Source organism: Suncus etruscus, chromosome 1 (genome assembly GCF_024139225.1).
Source record: "Suncus etruscus isolate mSunEtr1 chromosome 1, mSunEtr1.pri.cur, whole genome shotgun sequence".
NCBI classification, from domain to species: domain Eukaryota; kingdom Metazoa; phylum Chordata; class Mammalia; order Eulipotyphla; family Soricidae; genus Suncus; species Suncus etruscus.
In genome coordinates, this window is record NC_064848.1 from 42,641,082 (window position 1) to 42,663,881 (window position 22,800).

The 22,800-nt window shown below is 33.0% G+C and overlaps 1 protein-coding gene across 2 annotated transcripts in view; it reads left to right on the top strand.

The window, feature by feature from the left end:
• Window positions 1-22,800, top strand: part of CCDC171 (coiled-coil domain containing 171) — a 335,855-nt gene that overhangs the window by 286,371 nt on the left and 26,684 nt on the right. For both annotated transcript variants that reach the window (XM_049769310.1, XM_049769319.1), the window contains exon 24: window positions 2,860-3,012. In XM_049769310.1, coding sequence (XP_049625267.1) covers window positions 2,860-3,012 — 153 coding nt within the window. The remainder of the gene's footprint in view (window positions 1-2,859; window positions 3,013-22,800) is intronic.

Consider the following 22,800-nt stretch of genomic DNA (forward strand, 5'->3'; position numbering starts at 1 on the left):
TGCTCTAAGCTCCTTTATCAAAAATTAACTGCCCATACATATGCGTTTTGTTCTTAGGTATTAAATTTTGCTCTATTGACCAGAGAGTCTATTGTTAGTCCAGTACCAGGCAATTTTAATCACTGTAGCTTTATAATACAGTTTCAAATTAGGTAATAATATACATCTGTATTTCTTATTTTTCAGTATATCTTTGGTTATTCATGGTCTCATAATTACATACAATCTTTTGGTTTTTTTTTTTTTCTAGTGACTTCTTCCACCTCATCTTAGAGCTCCTTGATCTTTTATTTCTCAGCTCCTGTAATTTGCTGTTCAGAGCTTCTGTTGAGTTGTTTCATATCAGATACCATGCAGACTGTTTCTGCTTCTAGTTTTCCATTTTGGCTCTCATACTCTTGTGCTTTGCTGACTCCTTGTGCCATTGTTTCTTTGAGCTCACTAAACATTCTCACCATGGTGTCACTGTCATTGTGATTTACTTAGCTGGTTAATGCTGGTTAAGATTCTTCTTCTTCTTTTTCTTCTTCTTCTTCTTCCTTCTTTCTTCTTCTTCTTCTTCTTCTTCTTCTTCTTCTTCTTCTTCTTCTTCTTCTTCTTCTCCATCTTCCTCCTCTTCTTCTTCTTCTTCTTCTTCTTCTTCTTCTTCTTCTTCTTCTTCTTCTTCTCCTCCTCCTCCTCCTCCTCCTCCTCCTCCTCCTTCTTCTTCTTCTTCTTCTTCTTCTTCTTCTTCTTCTTCTTCTTCTTCTTCTTCTTCTTCTTCTTCTTCTTCTTCTCCTCCTCCTCCTCCTCCTCCTCCTCCTTCTTCTCCTCCTCCTCCTCCTCCTCCTCCTCCTCCTCCTTTTCCTCCTCCTCCTCCTTCTTTAATTCTTTGACCTTGGTGGACTTCTATAAATCTTCCTTTTTGGGTTTACTATTCTCCAGTAGTGCTGAGGGTGAATCTTTGTAATCAGTCCCTCTGGGACTATCTGAGAATTAGGCTGTGAATTGTTTTTTCTCTTTACTGCTCATCTTCACCTGGTGATTGGGAAGTATAATTGTGAGCATCATGAATATTTTCTACAGAAAATGTAGAGTTTGGGTGTCAAGATTGGGGCTTAGTTCAAAGGGCAGGGATTATGTCTATTCCTATTCTAAAGAGGTCTTGGATTTGACAACCAGGAGACTGATCTAGCTGAATGAGTTGTGCAATGAGTAGAGATTAAGGAATTGTCAACAGGACAACTTTTAAAGTGTTCAACTCTTTATCTGAAATATTAAAGACTATTGTGACTTACAATGAGATAATTTAATAGAATGTGAAGGGCACTTTTAAAAATTCAAAGGATCTCTATAAATTTTCATGTCTTTAATTTTTGCTCTTTATTCAACTGGCACTTGTTTATTAAGATTTTATTGAAGATATTTGAAATAAAACAGTAATAATACTACAGTGAAATTCACTTGAAAAATTTTGTATTAGATTAAATATCATTGAGGAGTTTGGGCATAATTTGTATTATTTTTTAAAAATATTTTTTAGCAGTGGGGGTTTAGGTCTCTGGTAGAACTCAGGGATCAGTTCTGGCAATGCTTGGGACCATATACAATGATGTGCAAGATAAGAACCTTATCCTCACACAATCTCTTCAGCCCCTGCATTAGATTTTTAGTTCTTTGATTATTTTAAATTATTCAACCTATAAAGTTATACAAAATAAATTAGAAAATTACTCATTTCCCACTTAAGATAAAGACATAAAGAGATCATGTGGCATGCCCATACCCTTAAGCTTATGTGGCAGAATGAGGTTCAGAAAAAAGATTAGGAATTGTGAGTCTTAGATTACTATTTTCAACTATGGATAGAGAGATATTTTGTATAGGTAGAAACAGAACTTTATAGTTATGATTTTTTGCATATTTTGGAAACCCAGGGAAATTTTTTTTGGTAATACTAGGTCTAAATTAGTTGAAATGATGCAAAATAAGTTATTACCAAAGCTAAGATTCTATTATGTTTTAGGTTGGGTAATATAGATATTTTTTGTAAACAGTTTTATTTACAAAAAATACTTAATTTTCAATCTGAAACAAGTACAGTTAATAATTTATTCATTAAGTGATAACATTATACATACTCAGATATCTATTTTCTTTCTTATAAGGCATTTAATATAATTGGATGGTCTTAAACTTGTTTTATAATATTTATTTTATTTATACATGAATACATTCATTTGACTGTTTATTATGTCACTGTCAGTGTCATCAATAAAGATACAGAGGTCATGATATTTGGCCTAAGATGCTCCTCGATCTAGTGAAGATAAACATGTAAGCTAATATACTTTTGCAAAATACATTTTTGAAAAATATATATTTTCAATAGTAAGAAGGACCCATACAGAGACAAAATAGAGGACTGGGAGATGGATGAAAAACTATAGTGCATGTTTTGAATTTGGGAACCCCCAGCACATTTTAGACCAAGTGTTGCCATAAGTTATTTCATGTTGACTCTAGATATCTCCAGGTTTATATCCCCCAACCCCAACTAGAATTAACACCATTATTAAGCTTAAAATAATTTACTAGAAGGAGATGATGACTGAGTGGAATTTTTAAGGGTAAATTGGAATTTATTAAGCAAAAGCATGAAATTTCTTACTCTTTCCTACAAATAACTAACTTATTTTCATTTATCAGACATTTTGTTCACTGTTTATTTTTATCCTTTGTTCCCCAGATCATTATTTCCTATGTATTTAGAATCTCCCCAAGTCATTTATTTTAGTGATTTTGAATTCAAATTATGGAAAATTTCCTCTGGGAACAGCTTTATTTGGATTGTATGTGACATTATTTGTATTTCTTAAGGCTATGATTAAAAGCTTCATGGATGTCTACCAGCTTGCAAGTAACAGAATCACTACACTAGAGAAAGAAATGACGTCACATCGAAGTCACATTGCAACCTTGAAATCAGAACTTCACACAGCTTGTTTACGGGAAAATGAAAGTTTGCAATCAGTAAGTTCCAATATTCTATTTGTCTACTTGGGTTCTGGGGTTACATTTACATTCATCTTTCTATTGTTTATAAGATCACATGCCAATATGTATGTATATACAATTTAGGATAAAGATCAATCAGGCAACATAAAATTACCAATGCAGAGAACTTTTTGAAGGAAGGAAAGCAATTAATAATTTTATTGTATCATGTATAAGATATGCATATTGTTATCAATGCTAAAACCCTACATCAAGAATCCTTTGTGTTTGGCAGTGCAGCTTGACAGTTGGATTTGTCAGTATGCATAGTTAAAGCTTGCAACTGTCTGAAGATTCAGTATATCCCATTAAGACAGAATATTATTAATTATGTGTATAACCAAAATGGTAATTAGAACATGTGATTATTCTCTGTAGAAAACTAGACTTATCCATAATACATGCCTAACTAAAGATGCATGTTGTGATTCATCTAGATGATTAAAATTCAGTTGCAGCATTCATTTTATGTCTTAAAATTGTAGCCCATGATGAAATTTGGGCTCACTTAAGACTAAACAAATTTTTCTGTATTTGAAATATCTGTTTGGGGAATAAAAAAATGAATATATTTGTGACTCTAAAGGAATAAAATTAACATTTTTAACTTTTTTCTTGAAATGCATATCTGTCAACAGTGAGATTCATATGATTACCAATAACTGGAATATCTTTTTTTATCTTTGGTTTGATTATAGTGGATTATTGTGATTTACAAGAAAAATAAGCATTATTTTGTTATTCAGTTATTGACTTATTAGTCAACAAATGATGTCTTTAACAGAAAACAAAAGAATTAGCTTTGTTTATTTATTTAGTTTTGGGGACCATACCCAGCAATGATCATGGGTTACTCCTGGTTCTGACAAAATCATTTCTTACAGTGCTTGGAAACCATATGGAAGGCAGGGTATTAAACTCAGATTGGTTACATGCAAGGCAAGCACTCTACCTATTATACTAAATATCCAGCCATAAAAATTAGCTTTAAAGAAAACTGAGGTATAACTAAATCTTGGTTCTTTAGCTCTTGTAGATTTTAGCTCAGTGTTAGCATCCCAAGTAAGTCTTTATGGCTGTAGTATTTTAAAATTGCAACCACAAATTGTAAATAGAGAAATTTGTAAATGTTAATGTAAATCGCTATGGGTATGTTTTAAAGAGACTTTTAAAAATGATATTCAAAATAACATATGATCCAGAACACCACTTCTAAACATATCCAATAAATATGAAAACAAAAATTCCAATGGTTAGTTGAAGTGTCAGAGTCAAAAGCACCTTTTTTCACAATAGTTTAAACATCAAATCAGCCTAAATCCCCCTCAACTGGTGTTACCAGTACATATGTGCAATGAAATGCTACTTTACTCTTTAAAAGAATGGAACCACTAGTGCTGGCATGGATATGGGGAGAAAGGGACTCTCATTCACTTCTGTTGGGAATGTAGACTAGTTTTTTTTGGAAACAATATGGATATCCTTCAAAATAAAAATGTAGAAATTGAACTTCTATGAACCAGTAATCCTGTTCTAAGAACATAATATACTAGGGGCCTAAAAATACCATGCATTAAAGTCCTCTGTACTCCTACGTTCATTGCAGTACTATTCACAACAGCCAGAAAGTGTTTGAGAACAGATGAGTGAATAAAGAAACTATGGCACATCTACACAATGGATAATACACAGCTGTTAGGAAAAATGAAGTCATGAAATTTTCTTATACATGATGGATATGAGAGTATTATGCTGAGTAAAATGAGTCAGAGGGAGAGGGCTCGACATAGAATGTCATGCTCATTTGTAGGATATAAAAAATATAATATGGTAATAATGCACAAAGACAGTAGAGGTGAGGATTAGAAGGACTGGTCCATGGTAGGAAGCTTGCAACAAATAAGGGGGGGAGTATAATTAGGGCAGAGAAGGGAACACTCTGACAATGATAATTGGGAACGATCACTCTGGAAACAAACTACGTGCTGAAAGGTGGTAAGGTACACTATACCTTTTTAGTAATCAAATTACAAACCAGTGTTTAAAATGAGGAAATGAGGGGGAGATAGATAGATAGATAGACAGACAGACAGACAGACAGTGACAGAAACAGAGTGAGACAGAGAAGGAGAGAGTCAAGAGAGATAGAGGGAAAGAGAAAGAGAAAGGAAGAAAGAAGAATAAAAGAAAGAAAAGTAAAATGGTAGATAATGATCAGATAGACTATCTTTACAAACTTTACTCTGCTTTTGGTTACAGTTTCTTTTTATTTATTTTGTTCAATAACATTTATTAATAATTCTGGGGTTCATGTAAGAGTACTCATCAATTGTACACTTGCCAGTACTTTAACATTTTCAGCATGTTGGTCTTTGACCCATTAACTTAGAGCTGCTCTAGAGCTTTTATCTTGAGTAATGGTAACCAAAAAGGGCTTTGTGTAAAGAGCTTTTGAGTCCCATATAGCCCAGTAGAGAACAGTACAGCAGTCAGAACCAATTACTTGTGGGTGTTTGGAGACTGGCACACTTAAAGCTGAGGAGAACATGATATTTCAATCTGTGAAACATAGAATGCCAAACTCAAATACTTTGCTGTGAGTTATGATGCTACAAGTTACAGTATTGATTTGCCTCATTTCCACTGTATGTTCAAGCAGTATGTTTTTAATTCTGTAGTACTTTATTTATGAGATAATAATAAATTGCTAATCAGAAACACATTTCTGTTAGTATCTTTGCAGGAGAGATATCTGCATTCTTGTTCAAAACATGTCAGATTTGATAGTCTTAAGTGACTTTATATTATCAATAATGGTGAAAGGCTTAGATATTTTGGTTCCACTAAGATAAATTAAATTTTTTCTTAAGTTTACATATAACAATTTGTCACATTGTTTTGTTATATTTCCTTAAGAGGAAGATATTTGTTACTATTAATGTGTGGATAGTGTAAGCAACTGAATTTAATTACTTACTCTAGTAAAGCTTTTCTCACAAAGTAGGTTTTCAAGTATTTTATCTCAGTTGATTTGTGTTTATTAAGATTTTTAACCCTTGAAAAGCAATTTTAATGATACATAATCCATTACTTTGCTGTATAAGATTTTCCAGTACATTTTTCATATACCCCAGTGATATAAAATATATATCCAGGAGATTCACTTCCAGATTATTAAGTAGAACACAAAACAAGCAGGTTAGTTTCCAAGGCCTGATTCCTTATCTGATGCTTTCTTATGAAACAGCCACATGGATTAAGGCAAATGTCTGCCATCAGAATGCTTCAAATATAGTGAGAATATTACTGTTACATGAGTAACTAAAAGAATGCCATTGAAGTCACGTCACAAAGTGCTAGGGAGTCCAATTTTCTTGGACTAACTGCCCTAACTTAAGCTTGGGGTGATCCAGTAGAGAAATTGAAATATTAGTTAAAAAAAAGATTAAGTAGGAGTTAGCTAGGGAAAACATGAGAAATGCAAAGTATAGAAATATGTGTCTCTGTGAGTGGAGCATAGTGAATTACATGGAGAATTGTGACAAGAGACTAGAGTCAAGGACCTTGTCAGTGTGGCCACAAATGGTGTTCTTCAGTCTCCTGTCTAGGCTGGTCCACAGGTGTAGAAAGGTTGAGAACAACTGATCTTTTACTTTGGTTATAACTGCTAGCTTATGGATCAATATATGGGACAGGCGCTGATTTGGAGGTGTAAAAAAGTTGAAGGATGCTAGCCTAAAATCTACTATTTTCTGCTTTATGAGGAGCTTTGATAAACGTCTTTGAGAACTGCATTTATACCCTTTGCTGTTTGTGTTTTTCTAAATCCAAATTTTATCATTTCTATTTAATTTAAAATTCAGCAACATTTGGAGCCATAACAATATTCCTTTTATCCTTTTGCTAAAAATTGCTTACTTACACGGCTCATTACATTCTCCATTATTTTTTCATGCACTCCAGATCTGACCTTTGAAAGCTAACAAAAGCTTAAAAAAGGCAAAAATACAATATCAAAAGATAGTCTAGTCAACAGGCAAGTATTTTTCTTGATCCTTAACATACATTTCCAGTTTTGAAAGATAACTCATAATCTAGAATGTAGCTGCTTAAATTGTGGTCACAACCCCATCTAGGGTTATATAACTGAATATAAGGGTTGCAAATAGTTTCATCATGTTTTAAAATAAATTACTTTATAATTTATTATCAGTAAATGTTTGATTTATGTTCTTATTTTATAAACATATATCCTTGGGTTGCATAGAAATGATTCTAGTCAAAAGGGGTTAGGAGTAGAAAAAATTAAGAAGCCCTAGTCTACAAAACCAAACATTTTTGGTACACTTAACAGAGACTAGGTTTAAAAATATATACATAAAGTATATGTATGCACATATGCAAATATATGTATAATAATGCATATGATATTAACTGTTTAATGTTAATAACAGAAACATTAAACACGTAATTAAAAGAAATTTTTTTGTTTTGTGTCCACACCTGGTGGCACTTAGGGGTTACTCCTGGCTCTGTGCTCAGAAATTACACCTGGAAAGTTGGAGATCATATGGGATGCTAGGGATTAAATCTGACTTGACCATATGCAAGGCAAATGCTCTACTACAGTGCTAGTGCTCTGGAACCCAAAATGAATGATTTTTAAAAGAATTTATAAGGTGCCATGAGAATATATAACTTGGCTACCTATGTTAGGTTTGGGGTAGAATAATGTACATTTAATTAGCCTTATGCATTTTATCCCTATGTATTTAATATGATATATTAAAAAAGTGACCACTTTCATGATGAATGATAGATGGATATAGGGGATATTAGAAGTTTTATATTTATATGACATCATATAAGTGTGTAATATTAACACTTAATGCTAGATATTTTATATATGAGGATAAATATAAAACACTGCATTTAAGGATTTCTTTACTCAGTATTGAAACATTACAAGTCTGGAGCAGGAATAACAAGAATAGAAAGTTTAAACTGATCATTCTAATATGTATATATTTTATATAATATATTAGATGTATATCTAATATATAGATATATATATTTTATATATATATATCTAATAATATATCAGTATTTAATTTGTAGAAACTATATATGATAATTTGTAGTCTTTGCTCTAGTTTACCTACCAGATATTCAAAGAGTTTCAGCAATTAAATATATTTCTGATTGCTTTCTTTTATTCAACCTTTCTTATTAAATTCAATTATTTGAGGGTTTCAAGTGTTTGACAGATTTTCAGAAATTTCCATTTCAGTATTTTGCAAACATCTCAAACTCATTGAAGCTACCAAACTGAACATATTATTCAACTCCATAATTCCTCTTTTTTCAAATTCTTTTTTCTACATTTCTTATTTCTGAATTAAATACCTTAAGGTCCAAGGTCCAACCTTTAATTTTTGTTCCATTTTTCTAACAATATTTACATATTAAGAATTACCTGGTTGCAACTCTTTTTTTGTTTGCTTTTTGTTTTTGGGTCACATCCAGCAGTGCTTAGGGTTTACTCCTGGCTCTAAGCTCATAAATCACTCCTGGCAGGCTCAGGGGACTGAATATATGGGATGCAGGAATTCCAACCACCTTCTTCATGCAAGGCAAACGCCCTACCTCCATACTATCTCTCTGCCTCACATGGTTGCAACTCTTAAAGATGAGACTTACTGGGGCCGGAGAGATAGCACAGCGGCTTTTGCCTTGCAAGCAGCCGAACCAGGACCTAAGGTGGTGGGTTTGAGTCCCTGCGTCCCATATGGTCCCCCCTGCCTGCCAGGAGCTATTTCTGAGCAGATAGCCAGGAGTAACCCCTAGGCACTGCCGGGTGTGGCCCAAAAAACCAAAGCCCCCCCAGAAGATGACTTACTTGGGCAATTTAAGACCTTATGATAAAACTGACAGAAAACATACAATTATTTTTTCTTATGCTAGCATGTATTAATTTTGATTAATAATCAGATAGAATAGATAGGTAGAATAACATATCATACCTAATTATAACTTCATAACGTTCTGCATGTTTCAAACTACATCACAAAATTTCAAGCTATATTTTACCAAAATCACTTTGAATTACATTTTAAGGGGTACCTAAATTAAGCAAGGTACCATAAATCATATTAGCTTGATAATATTATCTTGAGACCAAAAAATAACATAAGGGGAAGATAAAAACATACAGACATAAAAAGACATCTCTCAGTTCACGAAACTTTTAGATACGTATACATGACAGGATTTTCAGATATATTTGAAAAATGAAACTTGTAATATTAAGTTACCACTGATTTAAAAACAGTTCTTTGGGGCTAGAGTGAGAGCACAGGAGTTAAGGCTCTTGCCTTGTATGCCTTAGAGTTATGCTACTGGAGTTTAATCCTCACCACCACATATGGTTCCCTGGAGCAGTGATCCAGGGAGTGATCCCTGTGTACAGATCTTGGAAGAAGCTTAGAGTATTGCTAGATATGACCCCAAAACAACTAAATAACCAACCAAACAGATAAAATGTTTTCCACTTTGCCTTTAAGGGAATGACTTTAGTTTTAGCTTGTGGCAGCTGCCACACCTTTATTTCCCTACTTTAAGAAGTTATTCTTGTTTATTTTTACAGTTTAAGCACCTTTATTTACCGTTTTATTAATAATAAAGTGTCAGGTATATAGTGTTCCAATACCACATTCATCCCCAAGTGTCAGTGCCTCTCTCTACAAAAGTCTCAAGGTTTCCTCCAACCCCCACTCCCGCTTTTAGTAAATTTAGTTATGTAAGCTGACTCTTAAATTCTGGTTTCTTTGACCATTTGTTAGTCCGTTGTTATGTTTCATTACATTCCACACTTGAGAGAGATTATTCTGTGTTTGTCCTTTCCTTCTGACTGACTTTCACTCAGCTTGATACTTTCTAGTTCCAACCGCAGAATAGAGAATTGTGGCGTTCCATCTTCTCTTATTCCATTGTGTATATATATCTATATATACCACAGTGCCTTGGTCCACTCCTAGTAGGCAATTTGGTTGTTTCTAGATCTTTGCTATTGTAATTGAAGTTGCAATCAATATTGCAGCAGATGTCTTTCTGAAATTGCCACCAATTTTTAATTAATTGCTAAGTCTTCTTTTTTGTACAATCTTTAAGATCTTTTCTTTCTACTCTGTGGGTACATTTCCTTGGGCTGTTTAAATAATATTCTAGTGAGTTTTGCTAAATTCAGTTGTTCTCCTTTTTTGTCTGCCACATCTTTTCCAGCACTGATATAGTGAAGTTGTAGGTTGACACAAAAAATATTTTAGCTCTACACTTTCATTAGAATAAGTAAAAATTCTTTATCACTAACATTCAAGCATATTCTGATACCATCTATTTTTTCACTCCACAGTTGGCAGAAGTGGGGATTCTTTTATTTTGCGCATTTATTTATCTGTCTGAAAACTATATTGTAATTTAACATATATAATTATTTGGTTATGTTTTACCAAGTTCTGAGGTTGCAATGTGATATATTGTTCATTTAAAAGTTATTTATTGTAGTGATCTAATTGTAATAAATGATGTTTTATTTGAATTAAAATTAATTAGGATACATCTTCAAATATATTAGCTTAATATTTACTTGTTATGAAACATACTTTGCACTAACCATAATTCTCTCTGTCTTTTTCTCACAAAGTTTTCTTATATCACTGTTTCATGTATTTCTCTAGCAAGACTTAATGAGTATAAATAGAATAATTTATATATTATATCTTTGGCAAACTTTTATTTATTTATATTTAATTTTTTTTAAAAAATAACACTCAACATTGCTCACACATGGGTCTGCACCCAAGAATCATTCTTGGTTGGTGTTAGGGTTGGGACCCAGGTCAGCCACACTCAAGGCAAGTGCCCTACCCATTGTACTACTTTTCAGCTCTAAAATTCTAATAAACACTTTAAAATAACATAAACTAGACATTTTTTCTTTTCAGTACTCTTTCTACATGTAAACAAACAAAATTTAAGTGACCAACTCGGACAAAGGGGATTCTTATCAGGATACTACTGAAATAATTTAAAACTATGTCAGATACTTTGAAACCCCTGCCTCAATATGTTTGCACAAATAAATATAAAGCTATGAATGTTACCTTGACTTAAGGTACTATATAAATGTTTATTGAAAACAATGCTGTACCAAATTAAAATTAGCTTTGTCCAGGTCTATCATAAAAGCATGTGCATATGAAGTTTATTTTATAAATAGAAGTCTAATTTATGTAAGTTTATGCATTTATTTTAAAAATAAATTTGCTTAGGTTATATTGAATACAAAAATTAGCTGAAAACATAAAAGTTCGGGGCCGGAAAAATAGCACATCAGTGAGGCGTTTGCCTTGCACACGGCTGCCCCAGGACGGACCTGGGTTTGATTCCCGGCATCCCATATGGTCCCCCGAGCCAGGAGCTATTTCTGAGCTCATAGCCAGGAGTAACCCCTACATCACTGGTATGGCCCCAAAACCAATATATATATATATATCTTATTATATATTAATAATAATCATTATTATATTAAACATTATATATAATATTATTATCATATATAAATATATTATATATAATATATTTATATATATAAAAGCTTCTTTTTTGTGAAGTGTGGCTTTGGGCCACACCCAACCATGCAGAGGGCCTATTCTTGGCTCTGTGCTTCAGTAATACTGGGGTCTGCCACATGCAAGGCAATTACATTATCCCCCTTATTATTTCTCTGATCCAGGAACTAAAACAATTTTTTTGGCTTTTTGGGCCACACCCAGTGACACTCAGGGGTTACTCCCAGCCATGCGCTCAGAAATCACTCCTGGCTTGGGGGAACCATATGGGACACTGGGGGGATAGAACCATGGTCTGTCCTAGGTTACTGCATGTAAGGCAAATGCACTACCACTTGCGCCACCACTCCAGCCCCAAGAACTAAAACTCTTAAAAAAACCAGAGAAATAAAAAAAATTTTTTTTCGGTTTCTGGGTCACAACTGGCAGTGCTCAGAAATCACTCATGGCAGGCAGGGGGGGACCATATGGGATGCCGGGATTCGAGCCACTGTCTGTCCAGAATTAACTGCAAGCAAGGCAAATGCCTTGCTGCTGTGCTATCTCTCCAGCCCCAGGAATAAAATTTTTATGGACTTGGTTTGTGTCTTAGACATGGCACCAAAGGGTGGACAAAAGAAAAAAGTTGAATTCAATAAAAATTATAACCTTGGCTTATTAAAAAAATGGGAAAAATTGGGACAAGAGAGAGACTACAACCGGTAAGGGACATTTGTGGCAAGCAGCTGATCAAATTAAAATTCTAGTACCATATATGGCCCTCTGAGCCCCACCAGAAGTAATCCATGAATATAGAGCCAGGTGTGCCCCAAGCATTTCCAGGTATAACCCCCCCAAACCAAATATAACAATAAAACATGTGATGTATTTTAATCATATATCTAAGGTAATATAAATGATTCTATGAAAGTTACTCTTACAAGTGAAACAAGAACAATCTATTTTTAAAATGGATAAAAGTCTCGAATTGATACTTCTCCAAAGAAGATAAAAACTTGACCATAGTGGCAAGAAAAGATGGTCAACATCATTATTTAGTAGGAAAATCCAAAATGAGGTACAACTTCTTACCTTCAATGAATGTCATAATAAAAAATCAAATGGGAAAATAGAGAATGTTAACAGTTTTTTTTTTAATATTGGAAATAAATGGAAACACCTCAAATGCCAACAAATTAATGATCAACTCTTGTTACACACCCAGACAATGAAACTAGTCTGGCATATAAAGGAATGAAGTAATAAAACATGTAACAATATGAATGTACTTTGAAAACATTAAATGACCAGAGCCAGATGCCAAAACATGGCACCAACGGGTGGACAAAAGAAAAAACAAGTTGAATGAAAAAACACGTTGTATGAATCCATTTATGTGAAGTGTCTGGCACATATATGAATATGCAAATCCACAGAGGAAAATATTAATTAGTTGACTAGGGTTGGGGGAGCACAGAATAGAAAAATGGCTGCTGAATAGGTATTAAGTTCCCTTTTGGAATAATGGGATAGTTCTGGAACTAAAAATGTAGTAATGGTGATACAATATATGGAAATATCTGAATTGTATTTTTTTATATTGATAAAATATTGGTAGTTCATTTTGCATAGCAGTCCAGGTTGAAGAATGCTGCCCTAAATTATAATGAAATAGCCTTTTTGAAAAAAATAAACCTGTAAGTTGCATATGTTGTATGTTATGTATATTTTACTTATTAAAAACATACCTTTTACTCTTATTATGAAATAGGCAGCTAGATTTTTGTTTATACTGAATAGCAATTTGTTGTATTTGAAGGTAGCATAATGGAGAATCAAAGGAACTTAGATTCTAGAACATCTTTATTATCTTCTCATCACAGAGTTTCAGAAAATAAATCACATAACATCCCTGACCTAGATTTTTCCTATTAGTGACATAAAGGATTTTTTCAGGTTAAATATTCTTTGTTTGCCAGAGAGATAGTGTGGAGGTAAGGCATTTGCCTTTAATGCAGGTGGACAGTGGTTGGAATCCCAGCATCCCATATGGTCTCCTGTGCCTGCCAGGGGCGATTTCTGAGCATAGAGCCAGGAGTAACCCCTGAGCGCTGCCGGGTATGACCCAAAAACCAAAAAAAAAAAATATATATATTTGTTTAAGGTACATATATAATTTTAAATAATTATATTTTTATTTTCTTTTGTTCTTGCTTCAACTTGTAGTGTTTTTAAATGTACAATTACAGGTATATTTTTAATTTATACTTAACATCAATAACCCATTTATAAATATATAAGTTATAGAAATCTTACATTATAACTTGTAACTAGGTATCAAAAATGTCCCCAACATATTCTGAAAATGTATTAGCATATTTGTAAGTAGTATTTTCTTTTTTATGCAAAGTTTTTGATATTCAATATGTTAGGAATGTGAACTTTTAACTCGTCAAACTATTGTAACATATTTGAAAATTATAGTAATTTGATTAAAATGTTGCCTATAAGGCAAAAGGTTTAGTTAATAGAATCCATATGTAATTAAAATGCAGAACTAAATGTAATCAGACTCCAGTGACTAGTGCCTTCATATTGATAGTTTTACAATGGCCTCTGGGGTTGAAAGTTTAAATGTTACAGAATGCAACACCAATGCAGAAAACAGCTTCAGTGGTTCAGTGGGTGATCCAGCTATTTTAAGGACATCGACACAATGAATTGATAAGATGGGAATACCATATCCAGGATTTTCATTGTTTTTGAAATCTAGTTGGCAGGTGGTAGAAGCAGAGGACGGTGTGTCCGTGTAGGACCACACTCCACCGCATTGTAATGTAAACATCATGAGTCAAGTTTCACGCCATGAGCCAAACCATGGCCATTTCTTCTTTTTCTTCTTCTTATTAAGAGTTGCTTAATTTGGGTGAATTCATTTGAATCATATGAAAGCTATAGACTCAATACTATGCACAAAGCCACAAAAAATGTTTAATTTTTCCCCCTGAACTTAAAAAAATTATTTTCTCTGGACAGTTTTAAGAGTCGACATCCTGTGTTAGAGTTCTCTAATCATCACCAGCACAATTTACAATCAGAACACACAGAGAGCCAGCTTAGACCAGCTCATCTGTTGATCTTGGCAGAGACCCTTCATCTCACTGTGTGCAGCTGCCACTTGAGAGTTGGGGGACTCAGCAAAGAGCCAGAGGAGGGTGGGCTGCAAGGCTGGTCAAGACAGGAACGCATAGGCCTGCTTCATTTCAACAGTATGTTCCTCAAAAAAAAAAAAAGTATTTTTATTTTACTGCCCACCCCCCTTCTTTGTAACCTGAAATTAAACGAGGACCTCTCATGAGCCAGTGTGCTCCAGGCATAAGAAATTGTAATGTCTGGCTTCCAGAAACTGTCCCGTCAAAATGTGCTTCTGATTAGGTGGCTTAATTACAGCTGTGAAAACAATGTTGATTTAGGTCTTAAGATTCCAGGGCATGTCAGCCGTTACTAGCTAACCTTGGACTGAATCCACCGTTTTAAAATTCTGTACCACTAAAGTCACCCTGGCTTGACTTTTTTTTTTTAATTTTAAGCAGAAAATTTGCCAGAAGCAACACTTTTATGCAAAATATTGTTCAACATGAAATTTCAACTGCCGCACTATTAATGATCATTAAGGAGATAGTTAACTTTGCACTTTGTCAAGAACAAAGAAGTTCTATTTATAAAAGCAGTAAGTTTTGAATAGTATATTTAAAGGGTTGACTGACATAAGAATTAATTTTAATTCCTTTAATTCAGTTTTATTTCAAATCCAGCTTGTTGCTTTAACCACCCAATTTTATTACACCTAAATTTTCCTGACAGTTTCATTTGCTGTTAGGAAATAAAATTGCAATTTTTTTTTTAACATGGGATATAATGGCTTGTTTTAAAAACTTTATGTTTGAAACTTCCCTTGCCACAAGCTGGTTCAGAGACAACAACCTCAGTTTACTTTTTGAAGGAAATGAACCTCATTAAATATTTTTTACTATTTTAATATAAATATTTTAATATAAAAATTTCATAATAGAGAAAGCTTATTAGAATGTTATATTTACACCTGCAAGGAAATAACATCTTAATAATTCTATCATTCCAATACTTTAGAATATTCAGTATAGCTGTCACTGATATGAATGTTATATTTGCTTATTTAAATTAGCTATTGTTTCATTGTCTGAAATTCCTTTCATTAGCTAGAAATTGCATTTTTTACTTGTCAATATTTTTAAAGATGGGTTTTGCATAAAGCAACACCAAAAGGGAAATAAGGGAGTCAGCTAATCAACAAACAAAATTCTTATAATAATTTTAAAAGAGATCTTTTGCTCTAACGTACATGATTTATGCAAACTGAACACCTGAGAGCTAAATGATTTCTTTAAAATAAAATATCCCACACCCAAGACATTAAATTTAACAAAGTGGGTGGCCAAGGCACATCTTTCTTTCTACTGCTAGAATCCTAGAACAATTAACCAGCTTACTCTGAATATGTATGGACAAGGAAACTTTTGTTCAAGCTTCAATTAAGTGTTAATACACATGGATTATAATTATGAGAAATGAATGAAAAAATAATTTTATTGATGTACAATAAAATATGATATAGTTGAAAGAGAAAACTAGGCCAAATATTTCAAATATATTATAAATTAATAATCTAATAATATGAATGTTATCAGTTACATTTTCTAATTGCCACATGAGGTACATGCATTTTATATCTCTATCGAGAGTAATAAAAGTTACACAAAATAGAGGTATATTTTTATAGCTCTATTTAGTATAACCTTCATGCCAATTTTTCATGCAAAATATTATTTCCCCATATTACAGTGGAAGTGATTCAGTTCTGGAGAGAATAGTGTCTAGGATTGTGCTACTTAGGATGAAGATTGAATCCTGTGTGCCCAGAGTGCATGCTCTAAAACTAAAGGTGAAAACAGATACTTTCCTTGGAAAATTGATTCCAGAATATAACATTATAGGAAAATACTAATAATATCAAGTTTATGTTGAATGCATCTTTAGGCCATTAAGATATAAGAACACTCAAAATTGGATGAAAGTTTTACAGTTTTGTTGAAAGATATCTTTTTTTCTTTCAGTTAAAAAATGACTATGAAAATGGACAAATTCACTTGGGTCTGTGGTTAAGACCTTTTACCTAGAACAAAAGAATCTTGCTCTTTCCTTTTGAAGTTGTTTCATGCACAGAGAATTGAAAGTGTACATCCTTCCATGTTATACTGGTTTGAAGTTTGGGTACAGTTCATTTGTTCTTAAGATTCCATGCTTGCTGAAGAATTGGGAAGAAATATCTGCCTGTTTCCCAGAACTTTGGCTTAGGGCATACTTACATTGAATCTGAATTCAGCTTATTCTTTCGAACATCCTTTTATTCTCAATGTTTGCCTGACACCAATTGGAAAGATACCCTTTCAGAATGGAAGAGGTCAACTAAGGTTTCAGATTTATGTTTCTAGCTTCACATCTTATTTCTTATGAGATCCAATTCAAAATATGAATTTGGTTCAACAATGAGCCATATAGATTGTATAAAATATAGATTACATATAATTCTAGGATAAAATATTTTTCTTAATCTCTCCTTGTAATCTATTGCTGAACTTAGATATCTAATTAAATAAAATATATTGATTATTCTTATTAGGTATTCTCAAATGGTTTTGTCTTTTCTTAGTAATTAAAATTTAACCATTGTTTTAGAGAAAAAAATCTAGGAAGGAGTTTTAAACCTAGATATATATGTTAACCTAAGTAGACATTTTATATTTTATTCTGTATATATTAGTATTCTTGGAATATTTTTATATTTTTGTCTATGTTATCAACTTTTGAAAAATCTTGTACTTATGTTTCTTGTACAATGATTCTATTTATTTGAATATAAAATGTCTCATATTTTAAAGATATAATTGTTTTTTCTAAAGTAGGTAGAAAATCAGTCGAAGGATATTAAAATCAATTTTTATAATTACAATGTTTCTTAACTCTTACTGGCACTGTTAATAAAAGGCATCAGGTGCATAGTAATGCTTTTTAAGAAATATTTCAAATAGTTTAAATAGCTCTCTATTTCAGTGCTAAGAAAACTTGAAATTTATAAGGGATTTATCATTAATTAGGAACAACCATTTTATAAATCCTTTAATCGTATTCATCTCTCTCACATCCCTGTCACATGTGGATATCTCAGGGTAGGAGGCCTTAGAGAATATATTATTCTACTCTTCACAGTATTCGGTGGTAAGGTAATGTTGATCCTATTTTAAAAATAAATTTTTGACAGGGGCCCCCAATCTCAGCGCCAGTACTGAATCTTCTCTCAATTGAGGATGGGGAAGCCTATGTGGGGGGAGCTAGGCAACAGACCCCCGGAACTAAGCCTTCCAACAGTACCATAGGCAGCCTTCCAACCTCAGCCCAGCCCAGTTTCTCCCCAAAATCTATTATAATATCATTTATCATGTAGCATATTGATTGAGGTAATTGAGTAATTAATTGAGGGCCTGTGAGAGGAAATAATGTTATTCCTAGATATTAGCAAATACCTGAGACATAAAGAATAGTTTTCTCTCTTTGGTTACAAATTCTAAGTTTTGTGACACAACCTAAAAAGTTTACCAGAATTTTTGTGAGTTTAGTTATCAGAAAGCCAAGCCTATGGCTGTGAATGGCTTTCTGTGTCTGTAGATTGAGAATTTCTTTAAGTGTCTGTTAAGTCAGAGCTAGTATTGAAAATGTATTACTGTGGTCAGCTCACCCCTTTCTTAAGGGAAGGACAATAAAAAAGAAAAGAAATTCCTGATATGTGGCTGTGTTAGATATGCTCACTGGAGAACAGAGATTCTGTATTTTTAAAATATCTTATTCAGCACCTTGAAAATGAAAAGGAGTAATGGTGATCAAGAGAAAGACTATAACAACATCTGTGTCCCTAAAATGTAACACAGAGAATAAGTGCCCTATTTTTTTTATTGGAAGTCCTTGATTTTTGAATTTAGTAGAAATTACAATTTTTGTAATAAATAATATATATGTGTTGATATTCCATATCCCTAAAATAACAATTTATTTTTCTTTACCATAATAGAGCAAAATATAAAGGTTATTCTTGAAAATGTAAGTGGTCATCAGGAGCACCAACATGAATTAATATCGGTGTAGAACAGTAAATTGAAAATTAAAACAGTAAAGAGTCTTTAATCTTTAGCTGCTAAACCCAAACAACCTAGTAAGGAGACAAATAGATCCTGTCTATAACTACTGTCTGTTGTTTTGTCAGCACTACTTGATGTCAGTTTTCCTTTGAAGATTTTCCTCTTTCCAGTCAAGTTCATAACACCATATCAATGACTCTAAACTACACGTGCGTCTCAGCACTCTTAACAGCTTTCTCACCTTTGTTATTGATACACATATTCAGTGGCCCTAGAATTGGCCTTATGGCATCTGGCTATTTAATTAGTGTAAGAATTAAGAGAACAGGGTCGAGTGATAGCACAGCAGCGGAGTGTTTGCCTTGCACACGGCGGACTGGGATGGACTCGGATTCATTTCCGGCATCCCATATGGTCCCCCGAGCCTGCCAGGAGTGATTTTTAAGTGCAGAGTCAGGAGTAACCCCTGAACCCTGGGGCCCCAAAACCAAAATCCAAAAACCATAAATAAATAAAATAAAGAGAGCAGAAATCTTTAAAAGAAAATATTCCAAATATCAGGACTTGCTGCAACTAGCTTTGTCCAGTTACATTAGAAAACTTCTTTGAGTTCCCTGTAGGAGAGTGGATGTAGGTACAGTGAAATATGAAGAAATGAGGGACCATACAAGGTTATGTGGGAGAACGGCATTCTGATCTTTAATGTGAAGAATCGGGTATATATGGGGGATTTTTCCAGTCAGTTTTTTCTAAGGCATGGAAAGAATACTCACATTTGTTTCTATACAAAGTACAAATACCTTTCTTGTTAACAGAGCTTTATCAGTATACATTGTTCGATTTACAAAACAATTCACCTGGCTTTAGATGGTATGCAGACCTAATGAATAGATACATTTCAAGTAAGAGTCCAGAGTTAAAAAGATGTTAAAATTAACCTTCTCTGATGTAAATCAAGGGATTTAGCAAAGAACTGGGGTTCCCTATCAAACTACCTATTTCTGAGGGGAGAGGTTTTTGTATTAGGGGCAAATAAAGGAGACAAACTATATCTAAAAGGGAAGCAAATATATACCTGGTAAAAGTTCAATAACCCAATGCTATATCCAGGCCAAATCTTTTGGAGGTAAAAATTAGTTAGCAAGTACTCAAAGTCCTTTAGAGATGTCCCAAAAGCAGAACATTCCTTTATGTTAAAAACTGCAAGGGAATTGAAAGACTAAGATGAATAGAAGTTGTTTTTAAGTGTCTTTTGGTACTGAGTTTTCTAGGTAAAGGGAAGTTTAATCAAGGCTATATTTGCCTGTAAAAATCCTTATGTTAGGAAGTAAAAAGTTCAACTATATACACACTTAATATAGCATAATGGAGATTCATATTTAGGCCAAATAAATACTTGTTAGGAGGTAAAAAGTTCAACTATATACACACTTAATACAACATAATGGAGATTTATATTAGGCCAAATAAATGCTTGTTACTAAGCATGAGGAATATCACCTTCACTATAAGGCCATCCACGCTGAGGGAAGACTTTTCAGTGGGCATTTTGACTAGATTCTGATTAGATAGTGGGAGATGATAAGGACTAGACAGATATTTATTAACTTAAAACTTTTAAGTTGTATCTTTAATACATCATATGGAAGATCAGAGATCATGCTTAATTTTTAACCCTACAAATAATGAGAGCATTACAGATTTAAAGAAAACAGGTTTATTGATCTGAAATCTCCTGATAACTGAGCATTTAAAAGTAGTGAAAGCATTTACTAAATGATTTAATCCTGACTAAAAATTTTGTATTGTGGAACATTCAGAAGAGTTGGAAAAAATGAACTTTTTATGATGGATTAATAATGCTCTTTGAGTTATAAATTTATTTTTAAAGTATTGAACTATCCTAGTTCCACTCAAACACCTATAGAAGTTTCAAGCCTATACCTGGGATTAGCCTTGTATCTGAAGAGTTTTTAGAAGTATTAATAAACTTACTTCTTTAGTGATTCTTAATTGCTTAGTAAAAAGATGAAGAAGTGTCAATTTCCCAAGAATCAGCTTCTTCAAGAGAGTATGTCAGATCACTGCTGCTCATTCAGATTATACCAGTACTTTGAAAACTAGATCCAGATCAAGGACTACAGACTTTGAGCATATTTTTTTTTTAATTTTGCTGAGCCTAGTATCTGGAAGTTAGATACTGTGTTTAATTGTCCTTTCAGCATTATTAACTGCATTGTGTCTCAGTTTCACTAAAAGCCCAACAAAATTTTGATCTAGTAAATTATTTATTCTCTCCTTTTAAGAATTATTAATTTTTTTTCAGAGTTTTCTCCCATTATTTTTGCAAAAAAGATAGTTGCTTCTACATGTGGATTGTATACAAATAGACACAATGAAGTGTTAATGATTTGATGAAACATATATTTTTCATTTTTAATTTATTTAAAGAAAATGCAGCAACATTTTTTAAAGAAAAAACAAGTGCTTACTTGCTTAATGTTGTCATTTCAAACATGTCCAGTGAAGAGGTTTTATAATGTAGAACATGGAATCCTTACTGTCTGGATTATGTAATAATAAAAAATAAAGAAAATGCATTACATAGTTGACATAACTAATCATAATACATTTGTTTTAGGAAGAACAAAAGCAACATGATTTTAAAAAAATTATAAAATTGAAAGAACTAAAGAGATGGACGAAAAAGGAAAGAAAAAAAGTTCAGTAGCAAGTATATTTTTTGGAAATGATTGAATCACAATGAATTCATTAAGGCACCAGCAGAAAGTTTTGTAAGCTCTTCATTTTTTTTTTAAAGGATGAGTTAAAAAATACAGTAATACTGGTGTGAGAGTGCCAATTGTTGTTTGCAGAGGCCCAGAAAAATATGGGGAAAATGGAAATAAAAGCCTTAGCCTAAATACAAGGAGACCTTATCCCTGGAGTTTTCTGGCATAATAGTGATTCTGGGTTCCAGTGAAACATATTCTAATTGATGATTCAGGATAGACTTACATAAATCAGTAAGAAGCTAAATGATCCTGGAGCTTATTTACATATTTACTTACGTATTTTGGTACCAGGGACTGAGCCCAAGCTCCATAATACAAAGGCTGTGCTCCATCTACCACTGAATTTTATATCCATATGGAGCTTAAGAATATGGATTTTTGGACTAGAATGGCTAGGGAACAATTTAGAGAAGTAATATATGAGTTTTATTTTGAAAGAATGAAAGGATATGGAGAAGGAATTTAAGGCAAAGACATCTAAAGAGAAGCAGGATGCCTCTGTCCTTATTTGTGTGTGTATTGTGTATAATATCAGTGTTTTTGTTGTCTTTTTAAAATTGTTCAAGAATAATTTTCTCTTTTAATGATGTCTAAAATATATCTGTTAATATGACTGTACAACTTTGGGTGGGTAATAAATGCATGATGATAATTTTTGGAATGATGGACTATTGTGCTCCTCTCTTTTTGACCCAATTCTTCTATAATTTATATTGCATTACCTTCAAGAGGGAAGCATTTTCCAGGAAAGGCACACACAATAATACTGACTTGTTGAGAAGCATTATTTTTAAGTGGCAGGTTTTGAGCATAAAGAGGAGATAATGGAAGAATATTAGCAAACATTTAACCCTAGTACCTTCTATATGTGCAATATTCTCAGAATCTACTATATGCAGATTGATCTAATACTTATAATACTCCATTGGGGACCTATTAATTTTTCTCTGCTGTTCATATCCACACCTGGAATGGATTTCTAGGTATAGAATCAAAAATGTGAACATACATATGCTAGCTCAAGAGCTCATTCATAGCAGCGAGGCATATAGACTCCATATGGATTTGTTGAACTCAACTTTACTTCTTATGAATTATATGGTCTGTTCTATAAACAGCATCCTCAATAGA